At 42.9% G+C, this 15,083-nt stretch overlaps 1 protein-coding gene across 1 annotated transcript in view; it reads left to right on the top strand.

The window, feature by feature from the left end:
* The window catches only part of ENPEP (glutamyl aminopeptidase), a 92,660-nt gene that overhangs the window by 56,684 nt on the left and 20,893 nt on the right, over positions 1-15,083 (top strand). Inside the window, exons 13-17 of the mRNA XM_077476710.1 lie at positions 109-164; positions 4,236-4,386; positions 8,510-8,583; positions 8,851-8,952; positions 12,331-12,501. Coding sequence (XP_077332836.1) covers positions 109-164; positions 4,236-4,386; positions 8,510-8,583; positions 8,851-8,952; positions 12,331-12,501 — 554 coding nt within the window. The remainder of the gene's footprint in view (positions 1-108; positions 165-4,235; positions 4,387-8,509; positions 8,584-8,850; positions 8,953-12,330; positions 12,502-15,083) is intronic.

Raw genomic sequence — 15,083 nt, 5'->3', positions numbered from 1 at the left:
CATCTTGGCCCACAATTTTATTTGCATATTACATGCCTGATCTTTGTGATTGTTTTTTTGCTGTCACCCTTTCCCTTTTGATTTTCTAAATGCTTATTTTTGTTTTAGGACTTGAGTGCTGGAGACCGAGCTGGATTAATTGATGATGTCTTTGCATTAGCAAGGTGATTTTACAGCTGACCTTTATTCCTCCTGTTTTGTTTTTTCTTAGCATGCAAAAGTGTTAAACATTAGACTTCATCTGTCATTGATTCTCCAATCAAATATAACACAGCACTGAAATAAATCTCTTGTCAAATGTGTAGCCTACTGATTTAGGCATTGAACTTGTTTATCCATGCAGCTCCAAAACTAACTATAGATAATACATATATACTCAGTTATGATATTATTTCCGCATGCAGTATTCATCACAAGAAGGCTATTACTTGAAACCTCACTACACTGACTGATGCAAACAAATTTCTAAACTGCCAAAGTCAATGTTTAGATAAAGGCCCCAGAGAGTCACAGTGACAGATTAGTTTCACAATTGCATGTCAGAAGTTACAAAGTACAGATTCCACTGCAGTCCTGGAATTTCTTTTCAGAATTTTGATAATTATTCACATAAATAGGATACCAGTCTGCTTGTCCATTGTATAGGGTTATCATTAAAATGATAACTCTGTTTGACAGTCAGACAGACCAGCAATGTAGCTGCCAGAATAACCACACCAGTGACCTTTTTTACTAGTAAAATTCAGCAGAGGCAACTGTTCTGGTTGACTACTTAAAGTGGAGGGCCACCCTAAAATAAAAAATGTCATTAATATTCTTTAAAAAATGTAAATTTTTTTATATATATATATATTTAACTTACCTGAAACCGCTGTTGCTAGGCAGTCTTCCTAATCTGCCTCTTCCTATTCCGCGGAGCTTCCTCCTCTTCAGCGCGCGGCCCTGTTGCCTTTTGGGACATGTGTGTGTCACAGAAAACAATGGAGCCATTCACAAACTCATGTGCATGCGCAGTAGGAAACGGCCAGTAAAGCCGTAAGGCTCCACTGCCCATTTCCCTTTGTTAAGATGGAGGCAACGGCAGCTGATCCGATGGATGGATCGGCCACGGGCGGCAGATATCGCGGGCTCACTGGACAGGTAAGTGTCCTTATTAAAAGTCAGCAGCTACAGTGTTTTTAGCTGCTGACTTAAAAAAAAAAAAAATCACGGCCGGAACGCCCCTTTAAACAAGTATTGAACAGTATGTTTTACGCAATGTGTAAATAGTATCTACCGGTAGATCGTGGACAGGTGGCTGGTAGATCTTGGCTGATTTGCCATTCCAGAGCATCAAACAGAGTGCAATGCAGAGGGACAACTTGTAAAGTTGGAGCTGTAGAAGGGAGCAAGAGCCACATAAGCCGATGCCTCCTCTGTAGTGCCAGCTCCTGTCCCATGCTGAATGATAACTGCACTCCAACTCTTAAGCCTAAAAACTCTTAAGCCTAAAGTCTAACCGTTAGTATGCTCCATCAGACAATTGTTGTCCAACTTTCCGCCAACAAATGTTGGATGGCAGGCTAGTAAATTTTTTGTGGACAGTGGTCTTTTGTTAGATTTTCCTTCCGTCTGTACACAAGTCCATCACACAAACGTTGAAAGTACAAACTTTCTCAGAATCAACGCTCACCAAACATGACATTAGCAGAAGGTGCCCAAAGAGTGGTACTCAAGAGCTGAAATTCCTCCTAGTACGTCACTATGTTCGTGTTTGTTGGCCGACAATTGTGTACTGTTCATATGCAAGACAAGTTCCTGGCACACGCCCTTCGGACAAAAGTCTGGCGCTTTGTTTGCCAACAATCTGATCACGTGTGCGAGACTTTATCCTGGCTAGCGGTCTCCAGAGTGTGTCCAACAGCAGGAAAGAAGAGATCTTCAGGTCAGTGTGAAGCAATACACTGGGCATTATAGTAAAGGACTGCTTTCACACTGATGTGCTGCGGTTTTTACACATCTTTTAAAAGTCTGTTATTTATATCCTGTATGTTCAGATGCACATTTTGGCTGTGTTCAAGCTATGTGCGGCCACAGGGCACACCAGGGGAACCAGTGCATCCCCGCTCAATGTTTCAGGTCTGATTTAGGTCAGAATTTTCGGCTGATTTCGGACCTGAAATGGAGCCAAAGATGCACAGGACTCTTCCACTGTGCCTTCCACGGCCACCCTGGAAATTTGTGAACCGGCTCCATTGAGACCCGGTCACACTCTCTTGTCATGCAAATTGGATGCAGAGAAAACCGCATCCAATTCGCAATAGTGTGGACCCAGCCTAAAGGGCAAAAATCACTTTGGCATACCCAATCATGTGCAAAGAAACTTTAAACAATAGGATTTTATTTTTATTTTTTTGGCACATGATTGGATCCTGCACATCAGCAGAGCTTCATCTCATTCAGTAACTTAAAAGAAAATTCCCTTGCAAAAAGAACAGTCTATTCCCCTTTAGTAAATTAACCACAATTACACTGTTAGGTGCTGCTTATAAAGGATGGATTTTGAAAAATACTGGCAGAAGTAGAGTATAAGACAGTAAAGAGAAACTTCACTCGGTATTTGAAGAAATAAAATCAGCAGCTCAAATTGCTTACTTATTGCTTACTTATCAGCCCATGGAGTCCAGCACTGTCTTCCACAGATGATTCTTCTCACTTCTACTGGATACTCCACACCACCATCTTGGATTTGGGAGCTGGCTGTGACTTCCTGATGAATTACAGCTGGCTCCCCACAGCGAATGAGCAAGATCGAGTGCTGCATGGAAACTGGTCCTGCAGCCTCCTAGGATGTGTGATATATCCACATACCAGTGACGGAACAACTAGGGTTTACAAAGGTCACACTGGGCCTTTTCATTCCACCACAATAGGGCGGGGGCCCCATTGTGGAACAGTAATTTTTGGTTCACACTGCTGTGACCCCCAAAGTCATGCAACTTCCTTTGTGATTTGCTTGCAACTTTTGTGATTTAACATTGCAGTCTATGCAGTCAAATCCCACCAAAGTCACAGAAAAGGAGTGCAGGAACCTTTTTTTTTTTGTTGCTGCTACTTGAGTCACATTGATTAAGAAAGCACCGATTGAAATTAATGTGTTTTGACTTGCCATGACTTTGTGTCGCAGTGTCAAGCAGGGCTTATAAAGGGCCCCGCGAATGGTGTAGAGGTGTTCTATCAGGTTGAGGTCAGGACTCTGCGCAGGTCAGTCAATTTCCTCCACCCCAAACTCGCTCATCCATGTCTTTGTGGACCTTGCTTTGTGCACTGGTGCGCAATCAGGTTGGAACAGGAAGGGGCCATCCCCAAACTGTTCCCACAATGTCGGGAGCATGAAATTGTCCAAAATGCCTTGGTATCCTGATGACAGAGTTCCCTTCACTGGAACTAAGGGGCCAAGCCCAGCCCCTGATAAACAGCCCCACACAATAATCTCCCCTCCACCAAATGATTTGGAAGGGTGGTCCAATACTTTTGGCTATATAGTGTGGATGAGCGAGTTTGGAGTGGAGGAACTTGACTGGCTTGCCCATAGTCCTGAACTCAACCCAATAGAACATCTTTGTGATGAATTAGAGCAGAGACTGCGAGCCAGGCCTTCTCATCCAACATCAGTGCCTGACCTCACAAATGCTCTTCTGGAAGAATGGTCAAATATTCCAATAAACACACTTCTAAACTTTGTAGATGGCCTTCCCTGAAGATTTAGGCTGTTATAGCTGCAAAGGGTGGGCCGTCTCAATATTGAACCCTACGGACTAAGACTGTGATGCCATTAAATTTCATGTGCGTGTAAACTAAAGACAGGTGTCCCAATACTTTTGAAAATATAGTGTAGGTTAGGTGGGGAGTGAGAAAGTGGAAGGGGGTACCAACAAAAAAAGGTAACGCAACTCAGTTACAGACTGGGGGGGAGGGGGGGCTTGGTAGGGTGAGAATGAGCAGTACTTCACTTTTTGAGTAAAATCCTGCTTTAAGGAAATTTGCTTTTGCCTATTCAAAATTATATAGAAATGGCCTAGTATACGCTTTAAAATTACTCAGTTCATCAGAGGATTCTCTTGTAGATAATAACTAGTCTGGCTCTGCTGTCCAGAATGAGTATTGAACATGAGTAAGTGCATGAGTTATGAGTAAGAACAAATGACATATTTTACAGTATAATATAATTCCATTTTGCATTTATGTTTACACAGTTCTGAAAGGCTAGACTATAACATCTCACTCGACCTGACCAAATATCTTCAGAAAGAGGCAGATTATCTGCCTTGGCAAAGAATGAATTCTGCCCTTTCCTACCTAAATGACATGCTGGAAAACGACGCTACCATCTACCCAGAATTTCAGGTACATGTTTAACTATGCATTCATGTATAAATATATTACTATACAGAATTCTACTAGAACTTGAGCATGATACTTGAGTTCAATGTAGCCATTATACCTAATAGAGGTGCAGGGTGCCTGCACATAATTAAAGGCTATTTTTTTTTTGTTTTTGTTTTTTTGTTTTCTAAATTCCAGCTTCCCTGTGTACCAATATAGCATTAATGTACTTCTTTTGCAAAAATAAAACATCTCTCTATTAATTCTACACCGGCTTACCTCACACTCTTTATATCTGTTCAACCACTTAAAGAAAGCTCACCACATATATACTGTGGCGGGGTGGCTCTATTGCGCGAAGGAACGAACTTGTACGTTGTTTCATGCCATAAATACTGCCAATCAGCAGGTCTGGTGGAGCCGATGTCCGCCGGCCACCCGCGATCGCTCTACGGAGAGGCATAACAGGGATCTGCCTATGTAAACAAGGCAGATCCCTGTTCTGACAGGGAAGTATACAGATATCTTCTGTTCCTAGTAATCAGGAACAGCAATCTCTGTGTTCTTCCTGTCATTCCATCCCCCACACAGTTAGAAAACACACTTATCCCTTTGATCGCCCCTGGTGTTAACCCCTTCCCTGCCAGTGTCATTTATACAGTAATCAGTGCAATTTTTTTTAGCACTGATCACTGAATTGGTGTCACTGGTCCCCAAAAATTGTCACTTAAGGTCAAAATTATCCACCGCAATGTCGCAGTCCCCCTAAAAATCACTGATCGCCGCCGTTACCAGTAAAAACAATTAAATTGAATTTTTTACCAAAAATATGTAGAAGAATACATATTGGCCTAAATTGCTGAAGAATTTTTTTAAATGTTGTATATGTATTATAGCAGAAAGTAAAAAATATTGTTTTTTTTTTCAAAATTGTCAAACTTTTTGTTTATAGCGCAAAAAATAAAAACCGTAGAGGTGATCAAATACCACCTAAATAAAGCTCTATTTGTGGGGGAAAAAAGGACATCAATTTTATTTGGGTATATCGTTGCATGCCCGCATCATTTAATCACTGTTTTGCTTGCGTGTATCTAGCAAAGTTACTCTGTGGTATAACAAGGAAGCTGAGACTTCTGCAGTGTGTAAATGTGCTTTTACTAGACTAAGATGCTGTACATACAAAACTATTGCAATCTTAGGAATACAATACATGACTAACAGATATCTATAACAAGCAAAATGACTAGCCAATGGTCTATAACTACAAATACATTTAAAACAAACGCAACACAATCAGTTAAACTATCGCAGTGCAGTTTCGCAAAAAATGGCCTGGTCATTTAAGGGGTAAATCCTCCCGGGGCTGAAGTGGTTAAACACACTGCTCCATTACTTCTGCCTTACTTCCTGGACAGACTTTAGGTCATGACACAGGAAGGAGTTGACCAGCTGATCTCATTAACACACACCCTGCATCATCTACCCTCAGCTGGTCAACTACTTCCTGTGTCATGACCTAAAGTCTGTCCAGGTAGTAAGGCAGAAGTAATGGAGCAGTGTGTTTAAACGGCTACGAAGGTAAACAACCCAGTGTAGAATTAATGAAAATCTGTTTTATATTTGCAAAATAAGTACATTAATGCTATACTGGTACATAGGGGAGCTGGAGTTTAGAAGAAAAAAAAAGGTGAACAAAAGTGAACTTAGCCTTTAAAACAAGCCAGAGGAGCTGAAAAATTGTGCTATTTGTGCCACACTGGGAAGGCTATAGGCCACTTGATGCTGAAAGCCTGCATATAAGGTGTGTGTATAATGTATGTACGGGGGGGTTTTTGGAAGCCAAATATAATGTTTATAGTTACAATTCTTCTACAGCAAGGGATAAGAGCCCATTCACACAGGGGCAACACGACTTGTAGGCGACTTGAGTCAGGCAACTTGGACACGACTTGAGTTAAGATCACAGCGCGACTTGGGACGACTTCAAAACGACTTGTGATGACTTCAAGCCCGACTTGGGACGACTTACAAGTCGCCCCAGGCCAGGCGACTTTTGCCGAGGCCAAGCAGAGAATGAGCTCAAGGGGGAACTCCACGGCAAATTTCTGAAAAAAAATTGGCGTGGGTTCCCCCTCCGAGAGCATACCAGGCCCTTAGGTCTGGTATGGATTCCAAGGGGAACCCCCTACGCCGAAAAAAGGGCGTGGGGGTCCCCCCCAGATCCACACCAGACCCTTATCCGAGCACGCTACCCGGCCGGCCAGGAAAGGGGGTGGGGACGAGCCTTCAACATGGGGGGGGTGCCTTGGGGGAGGGGGGGCGTGCCGCCGCCGCCTTCCGTTCTTCTTCTTCTTCTTCTTCTTCTTCTTCTTCTCCAGGAGATGTTGACACGACGCTCTCTCCGGCCACAATGCCAGGGACGCGCTCCGCTGCCACTTATATAGGGACAATGGGGCGGTGTCACATGGGTTGATGTCACATGGGTTGGTCACATGGGTTGATGTCACATGGTAAGGGGGCGGGGTCACCATGTGACATCAACCCATGTGACCAACCCATGTGACATCAACCCATGTGACACCGCCCCATTGTCCCTATATAAGTGGCAGCGGAGCGCGTCCCTGGCATTGTGGCCGGAGAGAGCGTCGTGTCAACATCTCCTGGAGAAGAAGAAGAAGAAGAAGAAGAAGAACGGAAGGCGGCGGCGGCGGCGACAGAAGACCGGGCCACCGCCTGCAAAAGAGCTATAAGAAGGCGCGGTGGCCCGGCAGAAGAACCGAAGAGGGGGACAAGACCCCCGAAGTCGGGAGAAGAGGCCGGCGGCGGGGAGGAAGAAAGCCGGACTCCTCCGCTAGCAAAAGAGCTACAAGATGATAGCGGAGGAGTCCGGCGAGAAGACCCCCGAAGACGGAAGACCCCCGGAGCTGTGCAATAAAATATTTTTTCCCTGTGTTGTGTTTTTTTTTTTGTACTTTTTTTCCACAGGTGAATGGGTAGGGGTACATTGTACCCCATACTCATTCACATAGGGTGGGGGGCCGGTATCCGGGGGCCCCCTTATTAAAGGGGGCTCCCGGATTCCGATAAGCCCCCCGCCCGCAGACCCCGACAACCAACGGGCAGGGTTGTCGGGAAGAGGCCCTTGTCCTCATCGACATGGGGACAAGGTGCTTTGGGGTGGGGGGGCCGCACGCCCCCCCTCCCCCAAGGCACCCCCCCATGTTGAGGGCACGCGGCCTGGTACGGCTCAGGAGGGGGGGGCCGCCCGCTCGTCCCCACCCCCTTTCCTGGCCGGCCGGGTAGCGTGCTCGGATAAGGGTCTGGTGTGGATTTGGGGGGGACCCCCACGCCGTTTTTTCGGCGTAGGGGGTTCCCCTTGGAATCCATACCAGACCTAAGGGCCTGGTATGCTCTCGGAGGGGGAACCCACGCCAAATTTTTTTCAGAAATTTGCCGTGGAGTTCCCCCTTCAGAGCTAATAATTCTGTCAAAGTCGCCTCCGTATAGACGGAGATCCGACTTGGAGGCGATCTCCATTGAAATCAATGGGTACCGGTCGCCTACAAGTCGGATAGAAGTAGTACAGGAACCTTTTCTGAAGTCGGAGCGACTTCAGTAGTGTGCATTAAGACGGCTCTCATTCACTTACATTGCTTTTTAAATGTTGTCCGACCTGAGGCGACTAGGGGCGACCTGAAGTCGGATCAGGAGTTGCCCCTGTGTGAATGGGCTCTTAAGGTCCGGTTCACACTGAGGCAGCACGACTTCCAGTGCGACTGCCTCAGGCAACCTGCACACAACCGCTGCGGCGACTTGCAAAACGACTTCTGTATATAAGTCAATGCAAGTCGCTTCAAAGTCGTAAAGGAACCTTTTTCTAAGTCGGAGTGACTCGCTCTGATTAGAAAGGTTCCATTGTACAGAACGGGACGCTACTTGTCAGGCGGCTAACAAGTCGTTCCCAGTGTGAACCGACCCTAAGGCCCTCAAGTGTCAATAACATTTTGTTTAACAAATGAATAGTTGCATTTGCAATCTTCCTATAGTAATAAAAAAACCTAAACAAAGTTTTTTTTTTTTTTTTCATTGATTAAGATTGTGAATTACAGCCTAAAACAATTGTACCATGTATGTTATCTTTTAGGATTATTGGCGCAAACAAGTAAAACCAATCACAGACAAACTTGGTTGGAATGATAATGGCAATGATATAGACAAGTAAGTACGAAATAATATGGTACGGGCACTGGTAAAACAGTAGAGCCTTACTTCCTTATACTGTATAATCCTAATTGCTTAGCAGCATAAAATTAACAATTTTTTTCACAGTTACCTTATTTGAAACACATTCAAATCAAGGTGTTGCAAATACTGTATAATGACAGGAAGTTAATCTCATGCCACTAAGCAAATAAAAATCACTTGTGTAGCTTCATCCTATATCTGCATGACATGTGATTTTAATCTGGTCTGACTACTTTTCAGGCTCCTTCGATCTCTAGTTCTGGCACTTGCATGCAAGATGGAAGATCCTGATGCGCTGAACAATGCATCCACACTTTTTAATGACTGGAAAAATGGTAGAGGGTAATGTAGATTTTTTTTCTAAGCTTTTTAAACCAAGTTGGTGAAACCCAGACTTAGTTTTACATGGGGATGAACAATCATATCCGTGTTTGAGGCTTGTAAAAACACAAGCAGAAATCATTTTCATTTTGAGAACATTTAGGATGTGTTCTTAAAGCATTTGCACAACTTTCCCCAAAACTTTGTAAATACTTCTCAGCATCATAGGGGACTGAAATAGATGCAACAAAGGTTCATCAAATCGTGTCTTTAGTTTCCTTAATTATGACTCCTATTCAAACACTACTGTCTGTAAACATATTGCCAGGCCTCCTTTTTGCAAGAATCACTGTATCTGGACTTGGTTGAGTCATACAGCTCTGGAAGAGAGTCAACAGCATGTATGAATCTCTATTACTGGACCAGTTAGGTTCTAGAGATTTTTTGTTTTGTTTTTTACCTTAATGCATTCTCTGCATTACGGTAAAAAATAAACCAACATCATATCCTACCCTCCATCTCTAAACACTTACCTGACTACTCCCACTGCTGCAGTATGGTGTCACAGGAGACACCCAGAGCATCGTGAGCCATAGGCTCCAGCTGCTGTCAGTCAAACTCTTGTGAGGACATAGCAGGGGTGTGACTTGCCAGACTGTGTGTGTCTATGGATGCACGCAGCTTGGCTTGGGAGCACATGTGCATGAGTGCTCCCTTAGCACCCAGCTTGCTAAGTGGGCACTCATAAGAAAAAGGAGCAAACAGTGCTGGCGGGGAACCACCAAAAGAGGAGGTAAAAGACTACTGTGTGCAATATTATTGCACAGAACAGGTAAGTAGAACATATATTTTTTTAACAATAAACAAATTAACTTTTAATATCAATTTAACCATTTGCTGCCTGCCATATACCAAAATGATGGTGCCAAAGTGGTTGTGTTATCCTGACACAGGATAACCAGCTGCTGCAGGCCCCCAGGGGCCCGCATCACGGTGATCGTTGTTGCGGTGTGTGTCAGTCTGACACACTGCAACTCCGATCTAGGTAAGGAGTCTCTTATGGAGACTTCTTACCATGTGATCAGCCGTGTCCAATCATGGCTGATCACGATGTAAACAGGAAGAGCCTTTGATCGGCTTTTCCTCACTCGCATTTGTCAGACGTGAGTAGAGGAGAGCCAATCGGTTGCTCCTCTGACAGGGGGGTCTGTGCTGATTGATTATCAGGGCAGCCCCCCGAGGATGTTCACTCTGGACCACCAGGGATGCCACCAGGACCACCAGGGATGCCCACCACTAGTCACCACCAGGTATGCCACCCATAGCCACCAGGCATGCCAATCAGTGCCCACAATGGACACCAATTGGTTGCAAACAATGTCTGCCAATCACTTATGCCCATCAGTACCATCCATTAGTGTATATCCGTGCTTCAATGTGTACTAACGCATTTATCACAGTAATAAAGCCGTTAGAGGGGGGGACAGCTGGTGATCATTCCTAAAACTAGAAATATGCTCATCTAACACTTTCCCTTGAAGCCCATGTAAATGCTACTTCTTGAGAGCTATGTGGGGTGGTCTTACTGCTATAGTCACACGATCATTTCCAGTGATCCATTCTCCTGAGCAGGGTAGGACATTTCTGAGAAAGTTATGTACACAACAGTGTAGCATTTATATATTATTGTAGAACAACATTGAGATTTTAACCTATACCCTGAAAGTATATCACATCTAAAATAAAATAGAAAAGTACCACTGAGGTTCCCATGCCCACTGATGCCACTGTATAACTGTCCTTGGATCAGCTGAGAGTAGATGGTTCCATCATGAATTGTTTTTGTATGAATAACTTTCTGTTCAGAAAATGATCTTATTTCTTTTATTTTTTGTGTGATAATTTGAAGGTATCCAATAAAATTCCTATGTTGTTCTACAATACTTTTTGATTCAAGTCAATGCTATTAAACTAGTGACATTTGTTTCTACCCCATATTAATTATTTAGCATTTGTATATGTTATTTCATTTTTTAACAAAAGAGTAGTGATATTTTAAGTGTTTGAAATGTTCAGTTTTGATGTACTTAAAAAGGAAATGTTAAAGTATAACTAAAGGCAAAACCTTTTTTTTTTAGTTTTCGATAGCGTGGCGACCTGTCAGATTTTATTGCTGTCTGTGCCCCCGTTAGGGAGATTCACTCTCTAAATGTCCTATTTACCATTATCAATGAAAGTGAAAGCAAAAGAAATCCCAAATTTTGGGTTGTCCCCAGAAAGGTAATGGAGGGGAACTCTTCTAATGGGGACACTAGTTCTGGTGACCTGGGGGTCCCCAAGAAATTCCAATAATTTGCAGGGATTTCCTTTCACTTCCTGTTTGGCTATGGGACAGAAAGTGAAGGGGATAGCACTGCGATGGGATACAGATGGTAAGAAAAAATACATAAACCTCCCTTGTTCTATCCAAAATTAAACAAAAAAGGTTTTCCTATAGTTCTACTTTAACTGTGTGTTGTATCATTGAGTTTCACAAGGATCCTTACTATATACTGTGTTCTACATCTTTATGTATTGTGTGGCCTTTCAACTGGTATCAGCCTCTTACATGTTGGGGTACATACTTTCTGCTGCCTTTAATCCTCTGTTTATAGAGATGACATTCAATAACTCCTTTATGAATAGAGTACAATAGCATAATATAGTATAACACCAGATCCTCGAACAGAAGTGTAAAAGTGTATTATTAGCATTTTTTTTGTGGAATATAACATTAAAGAGTTTAATATAGTTAGTGCATAGCAGTCATTTAAAATAGAAACAAGAGATGAAATAAATAATATTATGCAGAATATAATTTATAATTGTATAGTTATATATACTCGCATTATATAAATATTCTACATGCAGATATATCTCACAAAATAAACACATTTGAGTTTGTGCGGGAAAAACAAATATGCGCATGGTGTACTGCTCTTCTCATAAAAATAATATTCTAGGACATTTTATACCTTCATATCAGACATTTACAGTAAAGTGAAATGTCTTGTAGGCTCTCCAGGATATATAGGTACTTCTTGATTCATTATTGACCTTCAAAGAACATTATTATGTGCCTGATTTACAATGTTGTACTAATAGATTCTCTTGAAGTTTCAAACCGTGTGAAAAGCAAATTCACGTTTATTTATTTAATCTGTACTTGAATGAAAGTGAACATAGGTACAATTTATTGCGTAAAGATCCTCAGCTCCAGTAAAACAAATTAACCCCAATGTGTATCTTTAAAATATAATAAATGTAATTCTTCCTTTTTTATGTACAAATAACATAGCAATTTTAATATTTAAGAGTGAAATTAGGTTGATAACATGGCTATACATTCTTTTTTTGCAGCATTGCAGTAAATCTCAGGCAGTTGGTATACCGCTATGGGATGAAGCAGGCTAATGATGAACAGTCCTGGGATTTCATGTTTCAGAAATACCTTGAAACGCCATTGGCTCAAGAAAAGGAAAAGTTGCTTCAAGGACTAGCATCAGCAAACAGCATTCCAATTCTGGATAAGTTAGTCTTGAATATTTACACTTTTTTTTATTTCCTAAATGAGATCTGTTTTCATGTACTTTATTAATGTATTAGGTTGTTGTCCAGAGAGTAGAACGTTTTTTAAGTCAACTGAAAATATGGACTATGGCAATTGCATATTTTATAGTTGTCATGTTCAGCCAGCAGGTACAGCTTTAGCATCTGGTCATTGCAGAAACTGGGCATACTTTGATCCACTGCTGTTCATCACTTATAAAAATACACAGATGAGCTGACACCCCCCTAGTTCATAGGGTTCTGTATGAAGATGAGAAAGAGAGAACGTCTAGAGAGTAACTAACTACTGCCACTACGAAGGTGTCTTATCAGTAGACCTGGATAGTCTGCAAATCCAGTGTCATGGAAGCACCCTGTATTCATTTTCTTTCCAAATTAGAATAATACATGTAAAGAAAAGGTGACTTAAAAGATTGAATTAAAACGTTTTCCCATTAAAGGGTAGGTGTACCCTCATATTTTTTATTTTTTTTTTAAATGAGGGTAGACACAGATGTGTTTAATCACCTACTGTAAAAGTTCAGATTAAACAAATTAAGTTATTAATAATGAATACATCTACCCTCATTTACTTTTTCTTCTAATTTTAGTGGGTGGCCACATGTCTTACTAAACTCCCTTCCGCAAAAAAGTTTTATCCCTGTAGTGATGACACTTTGGATAAAGTGTCATTCATGTGTAAATTTAGCTTTTTGCCTCAGAACGGTAATGGGGTTCTGAGGGTTAATTATGTAGTTTAACTTTGACATCAGTTTGGCTGGGCTGTGTTAGAGTTCTACCTGGTCATGTGTGCAGTGAGGGGCACATGACAGGCCAGAACCAGGCCTGGTTGGACGTTTGGGTATTAGCTTCCTCGTAACCAATCAGTGGGTGTGCCGGGCTCCGCTGAGGAGTCTGGGGAGGGGTACTTAAGATGTTGATGTCTCGTGTTACGGGAAGTTTGTTCTTGAGGCCCTATCGGTCTGTTCCTGATTCTGGACCGGGGTAGCCCCATGAGGGGTCCCGGTCACGGGAGCGTTCGATGCTCCGCAACATGCTTCAGTTGGTTAACCCCAATAGACCCACCTGGTCTGGGGTAGCGATCCATCTGTTCCCGAGTCTCGGAACTGGCTGGTCCAAGGAGCAGTAATTGAGGGAGGATTCAAGGTGTCCGGGTGTGCTCTCGGCTTGGAGGGGCACCGCAGCTCTTGCAAGTGACCGGGGGAGGACTCTTCGAAGGAGGGCCAAGAAGCTGGCTTCCTGAGAAGTGCCTGGTTACTGAGTTGGGAAGGACATTGACGAATCCGCGCTTTTTCCAGTACTATTAAGGAGACAGAACGCTCCAGGTACTGAGGAAAAAGGTTCCTGTTCACTTTCAGTTACAACTTGTTCAAGGTCAGAGATTTCACAAGTTCTGAGTCAAAGCACTGATTGCCATAATCTCTGGCTAGAGATTTGTTCAGCCTTGAAGCACCCAGCTGCGAGTGGCTACTCTCTGGGTGGTACTAGAGACTTTGTTGTATTTTCAGTTCAAGGGGCCTGAGTTCTTCACCCTTGCCCTCTGTTCCCATATGAGACTGTGTTGTTGGATGTTACCCCTGCAAATAAAAACCTTTCAAAAGGACTTTATTGGTGTCAGCATCCAAAGTTGTTGGGTACCAACCCTGGGAACCCCTAGATGTGGAAGAACAAGCCAAGCCGAGGTACTAACCGGTAAGCCCAAAAAGTTAAGGCCGCCCTGCAAAGGGTTATGGCCGTTACATCCCTATTGTGGGGTCACCAGTGTGGTATTTGTAAATTGAAATCATATCCCCTCTCAAGTGTCTCCAGAGAGAATAAGTTCAGTGCTCATAACCTTTCTTCATAAAGAATATCCCCCAGACCCTTTGTTAGCTTTGTTGCCCTTCTTTGTACTCTCTACATTTCCAGCACATCCTTCCTGAGGACTGGTGCCCAGAACTAGCTAGCATACTCCAGGTGAGACCGGACCAGTCTTGGGAGAATTATCGTTTTATCTCTGGAGTTGATCCCCTTTTTAATGCATGCCAATATTCTGTTTGCTTTGTTAGCAGCAGCTTGGCATTGCATGCCATTGCTGAGCCTATCTACTACCTCTACCTTTTCCATTCTAGATTCTCCCAGAGGTCCACCCCCTAGTGAGTAGATTGCATTTTTATTTTTGCCACCCAAATGCATTATTTTAAATTTTTCTACATTAAACCTGATTTGCCATGTAGTTGCCCACCCCATTAATTTGTTCAGATCTTCTTGCAAAATTTCCACATCCTGCAGAGAAGTTATTGCCCTGCTTAGCTTACTTTAATGTGCAAATACAGAGATTGAGCTGTAACCTCATCCTCCAGGTCGTTTATGAACAAATTCAACAGGATTGGTCCTAGCACCGAACCCTGGGGGACCCCACTACCCACCCCTGACCATTCTGAGTATTCCCCATTTGTCACCACCCTCTGAACTTGCCCTTGTAGCCAGTTTTCAATCCATGTACTCACCCTATGGTCTATGCCAACAGACCTTATTTTGTACAGTAAACATTTATGGGGAAC

Source organism: Lithobates pipiens, unplaced genomic scaffold, assembly GCF_037356315.1.
Source record: "Lithobates pipiens isolate NorthernLeopardFrog02 unplaced genomic scaffold, aLitPip1_a1.2 Scaffold_13, whole genome shotgun sequence".
In the NCBI taxonomy this organism is placed as follows: domain Eukaryota; kingdom Metazoa; phylum Chordata; class Amphibia; order Anura; family Ranidae; genus Lithobates; species Lithobates pipiens.
This window is presented reverse-complemented; position numbering and strand designations above follow the sequence as displayed.